Raw genomic sequence first — 16,912 nt, forward strand, 5'->3', positions numbered from 1 at the left:
GTGGCTTGCCCAAAGTCACACTGCTGGGTAATTAGTAAGAGTCTGAGGCAGGATTTGAATTCATGCCCTCCTGACTCCAGGGCAGCTAGATGGTGAAGTGAATAGAAAGTTGTGCTTCTAGATGCTAAAATCATTCAGATTGTGTTAATTGGATGATTGCACAGTCAGTGACTGCAGTAGTAGTTGGCTTTTCTTCTCCCCTTGATACCATAAGATGGTGAGTAATGCTTAAGTCTGGGCTGTGGAGTTGTCGTCATATATATTGGGACAATTGACTGATAGAGGAAGATTGCTAAAGGTGAGAGTGGTGCCTAGTTCACTATTCTTAGAGGCAGGAATGAGGATTGCATACTTATTCTGTACAATGAAGAAAGAAATCTAAGTACATCCTAACCCCAAATGGGATGATGAAGAGTTGGATGTGACTGAAACAACACATTCAACAACAAATTTATTTTAAAAAAAATAGGGGCAACTGTACTGATCCTGAAGTCAGGAGGACTTGAGTTCAAATTTGGTCATAGACATTTGACACTTACTATATATGACCCTGGGAAAGTCACTTTAACCCCAAATGTCTCATCAAAAAAAATTTATGTCTCAATTGTATTTAAGCATTATAGATAACTATTTTACACAGTTAAATACTTGGTAGTTAGGATTTATAAAATTCTGCTATAAAACAATAGCTCTACAAAATACTCATGGTTTAGGGGAATCCAGGACATTTTTATATTTCCCACGAGAAGTAGTTGCATATTCTAGTGATTTGACAAAACAAGAAAAAGCTATAGATTTATTAACCCGGATTAAATATCACTTTTTAGGTATCTCGGATACATGATAGTTGTTTGTTTGTTTTTTAATTATAGGTGAGTTTTAACTTCTATCAATATTCATATTGTAACTTTAGTTATGCTTTCCATAATAGGATAAGTTTAAAGTAACCCTTATGCCCTTTAAATTATGAAACATTTTATCCTTTTCCTATAGTAAAGTGAAATATGTAGCCATTTAAAATGAAAAAAAAATCCTATCCTGGATTAATATTGCTAATGTGAATGTATCCTCCCAAGAGGGACAGTAGTTAAAGGTGGTATTAACTTTGCCACCTGATGCCATTGCTCAACCATAACACCTACCATTCCCTGGTGAGCCTGTTAAATAATATTGGGAAATGCTAACGCATATCAGTATTTAAGAGGTCAAGTGAATAAAAAAGCAGAATTCTGCGACTTAGTGAATTAGCATAGGAAAGGCAATGCGAAGTAATGATTTTTCTGTGAATGGTGCTCACATTTAATTTTTCCTAGACTGTTGTATTCAGTGGTTTTTAGCATATGAGTATACCTGGTTTACAGCATATTAGGATACCCAGGAGAAAAAAAAAGAAGTTTAAACAAATGAAAAAAGATAAATTAATCTGGTAGAAGTAAAAGGGAATCATTATTCACATTACAAAAGAACTGCTGTTACAAAAACTTGCTTTAAATAAATAGGTAGCATTTATTTATAGCATAAAAATTTACTGTGATTGTTTGGCTGGAGACAGGGAAAGAAAGGGGGGGTGCTAATTAATCTTGGCAGACCAGCTGCCAGACTCAGCTGAAGTCTGGAAAGGAAGAGAGACCCAGCCCCTCCTGAAATCTCTGTAAATTTCCCCTCAGGGTCCATGGGAAGAGGTGGTGACCCGGGAGTGACCACATTGGAGATGACTTTTGGGGAGGGGTCTCAGGGTCTCAGGTTCTGGTGTGGGTGGTCTCAGATGTTTCCAGCCTTCCTGCCCTTTACCAAAAGAGAATGCAAGCTAGATTACATTGAAGGTCAGGCCTTGGCCTAGTATGTAACAGAGGGATAAAGGAAGAAGGAAGACTTAGCAGTTCAACTGATTTCCCTGTTTCCCAAGCCCACGGTTCTCTGCATCCTTGTCTCTCTCGTGAGACGGTGGGCTCCTTGAGGGCTGCAAGTGCCCTCAGTTCTTATTTTGTGTGCCCAGAAAAACGTGGCATGTAATCAAAGCTTAATAAATGTTCTTGGGGGCGGCGCAGAGGGAGCGGGCTAGGCCGAGGGCTAGGTCGCGGCTGGAGCTGGGGCAGCCCCAACGCGGGTCCCGTTCGCCCAACCCGTCCTCTCCGCCGCTGGACCGGGCTGAAGGAGCCGACCTTCCTGGCCTGCAAGCCGGCGGGGCTGAAGCTGGTGCATGCCTAGGAACAACCCTGAGGGAGCCCTGCTCCGCTTGGCGCCCGGCCCTTCTATAGCTGCCTGGGGAGCTCGGGCCGGCGCTTGCCCTGCTTCGGCAGGGGCTGGACGTGGGGCGCTCCTCTCGGGCCCTCAGAGGAGCCACAGACCCCACGGACTCTTCTCCGGGCCCCATCCGAGGAGATTGTTGTGTTGAAGTTGGCAAAAATGTCATTCACGGCAGCGACTGGGTGGAAAGCGCCCCCCCCCCCCCCCAGGGAGATTGCCCTGTGGTTCGGTGCGGACGAGCTGCCCTGCTGGAAGACAGCGCCGACCGATGGCTGTGCGAGGAGCGGGCCCCGCCAGCCTGGCAAGAAAGGGGCTCTGCGCCAGCACCCACGCCTCTCTGCAGCTCCCAGTCTGCAAAACAGTGACCCGAGCAAAGAAATGTTCCATAGGAAATCCTCCCCCCCCCCCCCCCAGGTTGGCTCCTGAGGTGCTTTGCTTCTCCAAAGTCCCTAAGGGTAGGGTGTGTGTGGGGGTCTCTCCTGGGGAGGGAGGGATGCTTCTCTGGGAGCTGGATTTAAAAGTCTTGGGGATACTGAGGCCAGCAGAGATGAATTTAACTTCATGTTCTCTTGGCAAAAATGATCATTGGCTGAACATGCTCCGTACACCTTGCTGTAGCAGATAATCTGTCTGCAAGTAATTTATGGCAAATTCTAGGACTAGAACAGAATTGGTTTGCTGTCCAGTTCTTCCCACACCCTACAAACGCCTGGCTGCCACAGCCATTCTTGGGGTAGCTATATGTGTAAGCTGGAAAGCATCAAACGACCTGTGATGCTGAGGGAGCTCAGGAACCATTTCTCCTTTTAGGAGAGAGACCAGCTTTCACTTTGTGCAGAATTGATTAGCCTCAGGCACTTAGACCTGTGCCTTCCTAGATATGAGGAATGCCTGGATGAGGAAATTCCCATTACTAATGCAAATTGATACCATTACACTTTTAGACTAAGAATTACTGAGCATGGCAAAGATTTAGGGACTAGACCAAGGTCTTATGGTCAATAGGTTTCAGAGGCAAAATCTGAATACAGATCTTTCTGACTTTTTCTTTCTGACTTATGTTCTCAAAGAAGACAAATGACATCCAGAGGATAATGTCTTGACTTGCAAGTGAATTGGACTTAAGTCCAAGCAGGACTGTGCAAAGTCATTAGTCTCCAGTCATCTCAGTCCAACTGGAGATGGCCCCACATGCAGTAAGAGACCTTGACTTTTTAAAATTGTCTGAGGCAACATTCATTCAGTGACTTAAGACTAGGTGAGAGATGTGGCAAAAAATGGCTATTTCCCTACCAAAAAGGAGAAAGTCAATTTGTGAGGGGTAGGCCCTCAATGTTCCTGACCAGAAGAGAAATGATTCCTATTTACACTAACTCTGAGTCATCAAAACCCAAATAATGACCTATCAGAGACTTGGATTCAGCAAGAGCCCAAGTGATTGGATTTAAAGACAGTCTGGTAGTTCCATTTGAATCCTAATGGGCTTTATCCAAACTTGTTTTCCAGTGTTCTTTCGAGAAATCAGAAATGAGACTATAAGGGACAAAAGAGTTAATGGTCCCAGTTTTCTTTTCTTTTTAAATGATAGGGATAAGTTAATAAGTGGGGAAGAGAAAATAAAATCTAGCTGCCAAGATTATCTTGCAAAGTTTTGGGCAGAGTACCCATGTGTTAGAATATAATTCTCCATGTGGACAAGGGTAGAGGAGGAGGCAAGAAAGGAAAGAAGATTGTCCAGTTGGAACTGACCTTGGGTCCCCACAGGGGCAACTACTACAAGATAAAGATTATTGCTGTCCTTTGTTCTTGAAAAGGATCAATGATTTCAGGAGGGTGATGTCTTGACTTGCAAGTTTATTGGATTTAAACGAAGCTGGGCTGTGCAAAGTCATCAGCCTCACTCTATCCTCAAGAGCCAATGGGAGACATTGACTTTTAAGCTAAGGTCATTCTCGGGTCTCAGTTTGTGTGAGGCAAAACCCATTTAGTGATTTTAAGCAAGGTAAAAAAATGAGGCAAAAGGACTTAGACACTAGCTCTACCTCCATTAAACCAAGTTGCCTCTAATTGATGAATGAAAAATCTCAATATCTGGTTCAGCTCAGTCACCATCTCTTCTGCAGTCTTCTCTTAACTTTCAGTGGACTTTTCTATAGACACTTGATGTATTTCTATAGATACTTTACAGGCACAGAACTTGCTGATAGAAATTTCTCTAGATCTTTTAATTTTTTTTGATACTTGGTTCACATGTGTTGTCCACTGGTCATCCTCCAAGTCTTCCTACATGTCTTGGTTATTTACTTCTTTGATGATATATTTTAGGCTGTTTCTTGTGTATAGTCCTCCTTTGGTAATATGCTACAGATTATTTAGATCCATCATGTATAATGCCCTTTCAATGACCTGCATTTTATTTCATTTTATTCTTTTTTGTTTTGCAAACTGGCTACCATATATTAAAAACTTGATTTTATTTAAAACACATACACAGTAATTGGTAGTATATCCAAGATTAATAATTAACAATTAATAAAAGATTCCAAGATTAATATTTCCAAAAATCATATTCTTTTCTTTTGTTTCTACTTCATATTCATTTCTGAAATATCTCTTCTCTTTCATTTAGAGTCAGTTCTTGCAACAGAAGTTTAAAAAAGAAAGGAAAACATCTACAGAATCTGACAGAGTAGTTAATATTTCAAACTCATAGACTATTTCTATAATAAAGGGAGGGAAATACTTTGCAGCCACAAAGAGTGACAAGGTAATGTAGTGAAAAGATCAAGTGGTGGGGTTTAGAGTAAGAAAAACTAACATTTGTTTTTTGTTTTTTTACAAGGCTTTGACTTGCCCAAGGTCACACAACTAGGTAATTATTAAGCATCTGAGGCTGAATTTGAACTTATGTCCTCCTGACTCCAGGGTGGTGCTCTATTTTGCCACCTAACTGCTTCAGAAAAACCTAGGCTTGAATCCCTTCTCAAATGCTCTGACTGTATAATCTGGACAAGCCACTTAAACTCTCTCTGTCTTAGTTTTCTCAGTTGTAAAATGGGGATAACAGTAGTAGGGTTATTGTAAAGCCCAAATAAGGTAATATATTCAAATTGCCTTGTATTTCTCCCCTTTATATAAATCTTTTGCCCCCAAAAATCTGGAACCAGTTCACTATTCCTAAACATATACCCTTATTTCAGTATAAAAGATGAATTTATTTTCAAATGTTAAATAATTTTTCTGTTTAGGAAGAAACTGTAAGCCTGGCATTTGAGACTGCTGAGAAAGCTAATTTGCAAGGGCTAAACAAACAGCATGTGAATAAAAATTATTTGTTATCAAATCATGGCTGTGAGAAACTTTTCATTAAAGTTCTAGACTCTGTGACTTTAAATTCACAACTAGAATTTGGAATTAGCATAAATTTGTGACTTCAAATTGTTGAGATCTGCATTACTTAGAAAGGCATTGAATTGAGGGTGATCTGTGTTCCGACTTTTAGAAAGGTGGCCAAATTTGTATTTATTGTGACTGCATTGCCCTCCTGTGGTGAACTGTTTCAACAAATTGATGTTCTGAGATCTAACATGTGGATAGCATGCAGCTTTTATAATGAAGCAAAGCTGCTCCTGCATGTTTGCCCAAATTATCTTGTCATCATGTCTCATGGAATTGACTTGCTTAAAATGAGTGCAACATCAGAAAATGATTTGGAAATATTTATTTCTCAGCCAGTTCCCAACTTCAAAATGGATTTTGTTTGCAAAACTTTGTTTATAATTCAGTTTCTTTCCCATAGAGTGAATTTCCCTCTAGAAATAGTGCTATGAATGATGGCCAAGTTTTCAGACCTAATTACAGAAGCCTATATGATTCAAAATGTTCCTACAGGCATTGTAGAGATGCAGATTTATTTTTGACATAAGGAACAACCACATTATAATTGGAGGCAGACTTCCTTCTGGAAGTCTTCAAGCATGTCTTAGAAAGGATTGCTGTTTAGGTAAGGATTTGATTGGATGACCTTCTAGGTTCTAAAGTTCTGTAATGGTAACCCTGAGAATTGAACTCCCTTAAAACTTCCCTTTAAGAATGTGCATCTCAAGGGTGGCTAGGTGGCGCAGTGGTTAAAGCACCGGCCCTGGAGTCAGGAGTACCTGGGTTCAAATCCGGTCTCAAACACTTAATAAATACCTAGCCGTGTGGCCTTGGGCAAACCACTTAATCCCATTTGCCTTGCAAAAAAAAAAAAGAATGTGCATCTCAGAACCCTGAACCTGAAGTCTTGATATCTGGATCTCCCCAGATGGGAGGAGATAGAATGAAATGGAAAGGATTAGGAAGAAATCCAGTGACTAGTCTATTCCCTAGACACAGTTAGTGGAAGGTTACAGTAGTCTTGGATAGCTAGGTGGCACAGTGGGTAGAATAGCTGAGCCTGAACTCAGGTAGATCCAACTTCACATTTGGCTTCAGATAATTACTGTGTAATCTGGAAGAATCACTTAACCCTGTTTGCCTCAGTTTCCTCATATCTAAAATGGGCTGGAGAAGGAAATGCCAAACCACTCCAATATCTTTGTCAAGAAAACTCTAAAAAGAATCATGAAGAGTTAAACCTGTATGAAGAAAAATCGAATTTCTCTGCAAAGCTGTTAGACTACACCACCCCCCAAACTTCCCAGATTCCTGGTTTTTTAAATGGCACTTTTTTAAAGGGAGGAGGATAGTTCTTTACAACCAGCTACAGTTGCTACCAACTAACAAACTTGTTACAAAATATGATTATGCCTTTATTCATAAGAAAACTTAATTTATCTCTCCTAGGATACCTGGGATGAAATTCTAATTGGGAGTGTAGAAATGAACAAGATTTTGGCTTGCCCCAGGTAAAAGTTATAAGCAAACTCAGTACTTAAAGCTTTGCCCAATTGCTTATTGTGCACAATTGTCTAACTCTCTCTTGGATGTTTTGCAGATGTATCATGACAACAGTGGACCCAGACACTGGGATTATTACTAGGAAAGAGCCCCTGGAAACATTGAAAAGGTAGATCATATGGTGGTGGAGTGTGAGGTGGGGTAAGGGAAGGATTCAACATCTTTGATATTACTATATGTTATCATCAATATGATCATTCCCATTATCATGGCAGAACTAGGTGAGGGTTAAACATGTAGGTATTAGGGCCTGGACTGAATGGGTCTAGAGTCCTTCAAATCTTAGATTTTTTTGATTCACCTTAAAGTCCCAGATTCAAGCTCTGCTTCAGATCACACCCGAAGTTTCTGATAATATTATCTCTGTTTTCATGGTTGACTGCTCTGCTCTAGATTCCCCAGTGATTGATTCACTGGTAAACTCATGAATTTGTGATAATTCTAAGGGAATCTTAGACTTAGATGGAAATTCTGGGAATGACAAGTGCCACATAGTTGATGGTGCAGTGGACAGAACACTGGGACTGTAATTAGGAAGACGAGTTCAAATTCAGCTTTTTGTCATAAACTGTGATCCTTGACAAGTCACTTAACCCTGGTCACCTGAGTTCCTCATCTCTAAAATGAATTAGAGAAAGAAATGGCAAAACACTCCAGTATCTTTGCCAAGAAAATCTCAAAATGGGGTCACAGATAGTTGTATATGACTGAAATGACTGAACAACTAAATTAATTTAGAGTATTTAGAGCAAATAAATTAAAAACTTTTTTAATGCAACATAGGTGAAAATGCAATGTTGTTAAGTTCATTTATAATAACAGTATGCTCTTGGAAGTGCCAGAAATTTGTCTTTGCTGTACTTTTCAGGTTTTAGAAGTTGTTTGCACAACTCCCTGGTCCATTATATTTATTTTATATATGATTTTCTCCATATGCCTGATGATGCCTGATGATGTTTCTTTGTCCCCTTCAGCTATCGCCTCTGTGATCCAGCTGAGAAGCATATATACAAATCATCCCCACTCTTTGGGATGTATTTTTCAGTGGAAAAAATTGGAAGCCTAAAAGTTGGTGATCCTGTGTACCTTATGACTGATTGATGGAAGTCCTGGGGATGACAAGTGCCACATAGTTGACATGGTAAATACAAAGCTTCCTTTCTGCACAAAATTATCATGAAATAATAATCACATTGGCTTACATTGGAGGATTTTCCATTTTCCTTTCCTTAGATCTCTGGAGAGTGTACTATCCTTGATATGATATTGGAACTTGGAGAAATGTTTTTCTCTCCTTCATTCTGGCAACTGTAATATCTATTTTAACCTTTTCCATCTCAACTTTCCATTAGATTATAAAAAGTTTATATTGGTTCCCCCCAGTGAGATGATGTTCATTGGTTAATATTTCTAATTCATTTCAAATGTCCTTTTATAATGTGGGTCATTTCTTCTCAAGAGCTCTCTATTCATATTTTCTATATCTTTTAGAAAAGTCAAAGAAAGGGATAAAGGAATTCAAAGGCAATTGTATCATGTTATTGAACCAAATTTAAATTTCATCAAAATTTTTAAAAATGCAATTTAAAGTTTGAACATTTTCCTCTCAAGGGCAGAGAACTTTGCTTTTTAACTGATGGGGTAGTGAAAAGAGACCTGGATTGGAAGTTAGAGGCCTTCAATTTAAACTCTGGCTCCATCATTATGTGTGATCTGGGGCAAGTCTCAACTTCTTTAATAGCCAGTTTCCATAATATATAGAATGAAGAGATTAACTTTGATGAGCCCAGAGATCTTTCAGCCATGTATGTATGATCCTAGGCTATAATGACATGTTATGTTGCATAAGGGACCTACCTGAACAGTCTTAGCTGAGATACTTCCTTTCCTCTCAGCCAAGGAACTTTACCCTTTAGGTTGAACAGGACCTCTGTAGGTCCTTAAACAAAAATTTCCTGTCAGATAGGCTGCATTAAAATCATTCCAGAATGGGGCGGCTAGGTGGCAAAGTAGATAGAGCACTGGCCCTGGAGTCAGGAGTACCTGAGTTCAAATCTGGCCTCAGACACTTAATAATTACCTAGCTGTATGATTTTGGACAAATCACTTAACCCCATTGTCTAGCAAAAACAACCCCCCCCCAAAAAAAAAAAAAACAAACAAAAAACCAAAATCATTCCAGGAAAGAGGACTATTTCCCATTTCATCAAGTTCCACAGGAAGATCTTTCTTAGCTTCTTCCCTCAGGTTTTTAAACAATAATTTACATTTCTTGCCAGGGTGGTGTTATACTCCTACCTCCATCATTCTCTTATTGATTTTTTTTTTTAGTTTTTTTGCAAGGCAATGGGGTTAAGTGGCTTGCCCAAGGCCACACAGCTAGGTAATTATTATGTGTCTGAGGCCAGATTTGAACTCAGGTACTCCTGACTCCAGGGCCAGTGCTCTATCCACTGCACCACCTAGCCGCCCCCCTTATTGATTTTTAAGTTAACATAGCACTATCTGGGAAATCCATCTTTTATAAATTTATGATCCTAAGAACTGGGTGTTTGGAATAACACCTTGTATTCTGGGTAAAAAGGTGAATTTAAAAGTAAATAATCATCACAATTTGTCCTGTGTCATATGTTTACTCACCTAGATGTGAGACATTTCATTCTTGCAGAGTTGTCTTGAAGATAAGTTAGAAAGGAATAATTTGGAGGCAGTATTTACTAGTTCAGATATGAAGCCATCAGTGGTGGGTGGTGGCAAAAGGAATAGAAAATAAGGGAGAGATCCAAGAGTGGTTGTGAAGGACAGATTAGCAGGACTTGGCAGATGGTAAATGTGGGAGACAAAATAAAGGAGGTCAAAGAGAAGGTTGGAATTTCAATTTTGAGTGACCAGGAAAATGGTAGGATCATTCATGGAAGTAAGGAAATCATGAGGAGAAACTTTTGAAGGAAAGGTTGGATTGGCTTTATAAGTGTTGAGTTTGATGTACTAGTGTAATCTATATGTAGAAATGTCCAGGAGTTAGTTGGAAATATGGTACTGATGTTCAATAGAAAGACAAAAGTCTATATTTAATAATCAATGATGCTAGGAGTGTAATGGACCCAGGCTCTATCAACTTGGAGCTGATTTTTCAGCATGGGCATTCTACACCTTGGAAATTGGCAGCTGCTTCAAATCAGGGCTTGATTTATTACTCTGTTGATTGTTGAGACTTAAAGTGATGAAGAAAAAGTTAGTGATAAAGATTAAACTTAAAATTGCACTGTGCTTGCTGGTTTTCCCCCTTTAGAATCTATTGTTAAACATTTACCAGTACACCCCTAGAAATCATCCACATAAAGATGGTGGCTGAAGCCTGGCAAGATCTCCTAGGGCAAAAATATAGAGAAAGAAGAGCAGAACTTGTGAGAGGAATTAAAAGCCAGTGAAAGATAGAAAAGGGGTGGTCAGAGATAAGTGGGATGAAAGGAATTGGGATAATAAAGTTTTATGAAAGACAATCAACCATGAACAAATATTTTTCAATGGATCAAGAGTCAATAAGTATATTAAAAATGAATATGATACAAAGTAATTTGTCGGGGTGGGGGGTGTGGATGGAGGAAGAAGATAGGCACTAATTATTGGTGGAATTAGGAAAAAGACTCACATAGAGAAAGTAGTACTTGAGCTGAATTTTGAAAGAAATTAGAATGCTAAAAGGTGGAAGTGTAGAGGAAATGCATCTCAGGCATGAGGAACAGAAAGCTTGTGTAAAAGCAGACACAAGAGGGAATGATATGTCTGAGACACAGGAAGAAGGCCAATTTAGTTGTTTAGAAAGTATGTGAAAGGAAATAATGTGTAATAAGTCTGGAAAGGTAGGTTGGACTCAGGTTTGAAGGGAAATAATCAAACAAACAAGTTTCTGTATGATCCTAGAGTTATTGGGAGCCACTGGAGTTTTGTGAGCAGAGAAATGACATTGCTATTCCTATGCATTAGGAAAATCTATTTGGCAGCTATGGGGTTAATATACTGGTGAGGTGAGAGATGATGCCAGGAGATCAATTGAAAGACTATTGAAATAGGTCAGTCAGTCAACAGACATTTATTTAATCCTCTCTGCACTTTGCTAAGCATTGGAAATGCAAAGATAATCAAAAGGCAGTGTCAATCTCAAGGAACTCAGAGTTTAAAGGTGGAGACTTCAGACAAACAACCATATACAAACAAGCTATAAGCAGGATCCATTGGAGAAATCAAGAGAGAGAAGGTACTAGCTTTAAGAGGAATCAGAAAGGACTTCCCATAGACTAGAGCCCACAACACTTCCAGGGCCATACAGAATCATTTAAAAATATCATAGGGAAATATTTCACAAAATAAATAACAATATAATAAAACATAGATAGCATTACATTTTAAAATTCACCATATTTATGGTTCAGTGGTCCTATTTCTTTTTTAAATTTGACACCACACTTGGAAAATGTGGGATTTTGGATGGAAGTTCAAGGAAACCAAAGAAGCCTGCAGACAGAGATGAGGAGGGAGAGGCTTCCAGGCTTGGGGGGGGGGGAATAGCCTGTGAAAAGAGATTAGAGCCTTTTGTTGTGTATGAGGAAAAGCCACAAGGCTGATGGGTTGCTGGATCATAAAATATATAGGAGGGAATAAAGTATAATAAAAAAGAAAGTTGTAAAGGGGCCAGGTTGTAAAGGGCTTTAGATTCCCAGTAGAGGATTTTCCATGTGATTTTGGAAGTGGCAGGGAGCCATTAGTGCTTGCTGACTTGGGGGAAGGGGTTTGATGTGATATGGTCTGATCCTTTGTATGGAAGGACTGGACTAGGGAAAGAGGTGGAGTTCCTAGGAGAAATTGAAAGTAGTGGTTAGGTAGTGATTGTGGAGATGAGGGAAACTGAACCAGGTCTGGTTGGAAAGACTCATCTTGAGTTCAAATCTGGCCTCAGACATTTACTAACTGCCTCAGTTTCCTCATATGTAAAATGAGTTGGGAAAGGAAATGGCTACCTAGTCTAGTATCATGCCGACATGCCTGAAAAATGACTGAACTAAGTCTGATTATAATTGATTATAAGCAATGTGAAATTGGAGAATTTTTCCTGAGGCAGAAAATTGTACCTTTTTTTGCAATAATTTATTTTCTTTTTTTTTTTTAGATTTTTTTTTGCAAGGCAGATGGGTTTAAGTGGCTTGCCCAAGGCCACACAGCTAGGTAATTACTAAATATCTGAGGTTGGATTTGAACCCAGGTACTCCTGACTCCAAGGCCAGTGCTCTATCCACTGTGCCACCTAGCTGCCCTATATATTTATTTTCACATTGCTACAATAGTTTTGTTGTAAAAGTAAATATAATAGCTCCTCCCCACACAGAAAAACCTGAAGAAAAATAAAATGTCCTTCAGTCTGTGCTCAGTTACCATCAGCTCTGTCTCTGGGATGGATCACATTCTTTATCATAAGTCCACAGGGAAGTTGCTTCAATAGAAATTTTTACCTTTGAATGGCAGTGGGATGGATTTGAAGTTAGAGGCGTAGATCCCATGAGGAGTGAGGAAGTCTTCCATAAAGTAAAGGAAATGCTATTGTTGCCAGATTGGTATAGCCAAGTATAAGGTTGAGAGTTGGTGAAAGTGAATGAATTCACATACAGCCCTGGGATTTTAAAACTGCTCAGGATTTATTACAGAAGCCTACAAAGAGTGCAGATTAAAACTGTTTCTTCTCCCATGAAGACAGGCTAGACAAGGGTAAAGGTGTGTGTGTGTGTGTGTGTGTGTGTGTGTGTGTGTGTGTGATCCTCCAGTTGACTTAAATGTACTTCAGTAGTAGATTGGACAAGGCTGGTGCTTGGGGAGTGGTCTAGCACCTGATTCCAGGTATTCTCCAATAGGCAAGCTGTGTCTTGGTCCTTCCTGTCCCAAGGTGCATGACCTGTAAATCCAACATGTCATTTCCTGTCAGGCCAGTGCAAACTTGACCCATCAGTGGCCAAAGTCAGGTAGCTGGAAACTAGAAGCTGGAGGAAGGTGAACAATCCAAAACCACTTCCATCTGGATGGTGGGAGTCATTTTAACAATGGAAGCTCTTGGAACTACAGAGCTCCCCAGTTAGGCAGACAGTATTTTTCCTTCCACAAAATTTGTTTCTAATCACAACATCTCCTATGTCCATAATTCCTTGCATCACTATAAGGACTAAACCTGAAAGAGTAATACAATGTAACTGTGTTGTTGTTTTCTTCTTGTTATAGTAAATATAAAATGGAAAGAATGCTAGACCCAAGTTAGGACATACTTGGGTTTGAGTCCCAACTCTAGCACTTAACTAAGTAACCATGTGAACCTCAGTTTCCTCCATTGTAAAAATTCATATAATGTAAAATTCAATAATATAAAGGATTTATGTACATTTTAAATTATGTACAGTATGGAAATAATGTAAAAATAATGTAAATCCCTTACTTTCAAGAAGAGCTTTATAAACTTTACAAATCCTATTTTCCATTTATTCTGGCAGCTTCTTGAATTATCCTTTTTAATCTGTCTTGACTATTGTCATATCCATGCTAAATTAGCACAAAGAGATATGAATATAGGATTATTATTATTCTCTAATCGAAATTAGTATGGATTTGTTTGTAACCCTTCAGATAGAGGCACATAGTAAATGATTAAACAAAATTGAATTAGGCCAGAAAAACACAGCTCTATTCACTAGTTATTTGGTCACAGGAAGAAAAAGACAAATTGCCTAAAACTATGAAACTTGCCCAAACTCTTACAGATTGTTGTTAATGGAAGAGTAGGATTTGAGATTTTAAATACCTTGGGTGTCCTTTGTAGCTCAATTATTGAGAAATATTGTTGTCTAAATACTAGCTGTTGGTTGGAGGCATCAGGGAACATGGAGAAAGGTACTTGATCAGTAAGGAAATCTGGGTGGAATTTGGTTTAAACTGAAAAAAGCTATTCTTCATATGAATCTCAAATTTATTTTGTAATATTCCCCTCATATTTTGGAAATGATTTGACACACAGCAGGCACCCAACAAAAGCGTTCTTTTTCTTTTAAATAGACAAAATCTAGAATTCAGAGGTCATTGTATTCCTTTTAACTTGAACTCCTCCAATTCATCCTTAGTTCCTCACTCTTACCCCACAAATCCAATCATTGAAAAATTTTGTTATTTCTACCTCTAAGTCATCCCTAAGTCCTCTTCTTTCCTCTCATGTAGTTATCACCCTACTTCAGGTCAACATCACCTCTTTACTGGACAATTAGCTTCTTAATCTATCCAGTCCATCCTCCAAAAGGCATTAAAATGAGTTTTCTAAAGCATGAGTTGAAGTATGTTACTTCCATACTTAATAAAATTCCAGTGGGTTCCTATTTCCTCTAGTATGAAATATAAACTATTCTGTTTGGCACTTAAAGGTCCCACCTGACTTTACCAATCTTATTACACATTGGTCCCTTTCCCATTCTCCAAGGTACAACCAAACTGGTCTTACAGATGTTCCATATCCTACTTTTCTATCTTTACTTGAGCTATTTCCCATGTTTGGAATATCCATCTTAGTCACAATTTTTGCAATACCTTTGGGACCTTGGGCAAGTTACATCTGTGTCTTAGTTTTCTTCTCTGTAAAATTATAGAGTTAGATTACATGATCTTGAAGTGATTTCCAATTCTAAATCTATGATCCCATGATTTAATTACATATGCGATAACACATGTAGGAAACTACCTTACTCCCCCCCCCACCCCCAAAAAAGAAATCTCATCAATTGAAATGACATGATGTGGGGGGTAAGGGGTGTATGGTCCTAGGAATTTTATATTTGAGTCATCTAGAAAGTAAAATAACCAGTCTTTTTATAATTCATTCAGGTCACAATCCTGGAAGGGGACTGACGGGAATCACACAGCAGCAACATCTCTGCAGACACTATAAGATAAAACCTTAGTAGATTTGTCTAGAAAAGCCCTGACTCTATTGATACTTATGTATGTTACTGTGACAAAAGAAAAAGATCTGGGGAGTGGGTGGGGCAGGAGAAGAAGGAATAACATAATAGGCTAAACTTTCTATTGGTAGCAAAGAATTGGAAATAAAGTAGATGTCCATTGGTTGGAAATAGATGAACAAATTTTGGTACATGAATGTAATGTGCTGTAAGAAATGATGAATATGATGAAAACAAAGAAACAAGGGAAGATTACATGAACTGGTGCAAAGTGAAATGAACAGAAGAAAGAAAAGAACACCCACAGTGACTACAATGATGCAATGAAATGAAAAAAAGAATTAATGTAAAATGTAAATGTAAAAAATGTAATCCAATTAAACAGAAAGAATAACCATAAAATAATCAAAGGTGAGAGTTGAAAATTTACAAAAAACAAGTGTGGCTCAAAAGATAGAAATGAGAAGTTAACTTCCCTGCACCTAACTCCTTTGCAGAGGTGGGATGTCCACAGGTGCAGTATATTGCACATATATTCAGACTTTTTTGATATGTTAATCAGTTTTGCTAATTTTTTCTTCTTTTTCTTTTTCCTTTTTTCCCCTTTAAAAATTTTATTTGTAATGTGGGATGGTTTGCTTGGATGAGAAAATAAATGGAACATGGGAAGAAATTCTGGTGATGTAAAAAATTGAAAGATATCAATAAAACTTATTTTTTTTAAATAGGCTAATTAAAAATGACATCTCAAATCACTAACTTTGGTAATATTGAGTTATAAAGAATGGAAAGAGCTGAGGAAAAATTAGTAAGTCTTTTGAACTGTAGTGTTTCTGATATTTCCCATTGGAGGACTCAGATACTTGCTTCTTTCCTATTTTACTTATATCACTATTAGATTCTATTTCACAAATCACTTGTTACTTTTATTTTCCTGCTATTTGGAAAAAAGATTGTACTTGATGTGTACATTATTCTGAAACTTTTCTGAGACAGAAATATTTTTAATAAATTGTGAAGACAAGAGAATGGAATTTTGACTGGAATGAATATTTAAGTCAAGGATTGACCTAAATGGAGTATGAATATTTTTAGACATATTCAAAATTAGCTTAAACTAATGGAAATTTCCTATTTTAGCAGCATTATTAAGAAAGAAACCTCCCTGAATCAGTCTGTCAATGAAATAATCTACTTCTGCTTTTATGATATATTTTATTGTAATAAATATAAATTTGAATTAAACATTCTTAAACTTTGAAGCTTATGGGCTATATTAGAATTTTTACTTTTCCCCCTCATTCTTTGTGTTAAAGAACACAATAAGTTTCATAGAGATGGCCACCTCACTTTACAATTATTACTTTGTATCTTCATATCACAATAGTGAATTAAGAGTTCAGCTTATAGGAGGGACTTATTCGTTTTGTCCACCATACAAAAAGAAATGTTTTCTAAATTGGGATTTTTTGGTAAATTAGAAAAATGAAAAAACAATCCATTTATCAAACTTACATGAAACTAAATTACTGGAATGAAATTTAGGGGACATGGCTGATCTCAGTCTCCAGGCAAAGATACAGGAACATAATAATATTTCCAGTGATAGCTATATTATACCTGGTGTGGGTGAAGAATGTCTTTGATTGTTCCAGTATAGGAATATTGAATACTGAGATGAAGGTCTGTGAAGGAAGCAGTAATTCAAGGATGGAGGCTTCCAGTATCAGCTTATATTTTTC

At 38.1% G+C, this 16,912-nt stretch overlaps 1 protein-coding gene across 1 annotated transcript in view; it reads left to right on the forward strand.

Moving 5' to 3' along the window:
* MTARC2 (mitochondrial amidoxime reducing component 2) overlaps window positions 1-15,511 on the forward strand; it is a 41,062-nt gene extending 25,551 nt beyond the window's left edge. Inside the window, exons 5-8 of the mRNA XM_074222714.1 lie at window positions 7,075-7,136; window positions 7,226-7,297; window positions 8,163-8,329; window positions 15,094-15,511. Of these exons, the coding sequence (XP_074078815.1) occupies window positions 7,075-7,136; window positions 7,226-7,297; window positions 8,163-8,289 (261 nt within the window). The 3' untranslated portion in view covers window positions 8,290-8,329; window positions 15,094-15,511. The remainder of the gene's footprint in view (window positions 1-7,074; window positions 7,137-7,225; window positions 7,298-8,162; window positions 8,330-15,093) is intronic.
* The last annotated feature ends 1,401 nt before the right edge of the window (window positions 15,512-16,912 follow it).

The sequence above is a fragment of the Macrotis lagotis genome, chromosome 2 (assembly GCF_037893015.1).
Source record: "Macrotis lagotis isolate mMagLag1 chromosome 2, bilby.v1.9.chrom.fasta, whole genome shotgun sequence".
NCBI classification, from domain to species: Eukaryota; Metazoa; Chordata; class Mammalia; order Peramelemorphia; family Peramelidae; genus Macrotis; species Macrotis lagotis.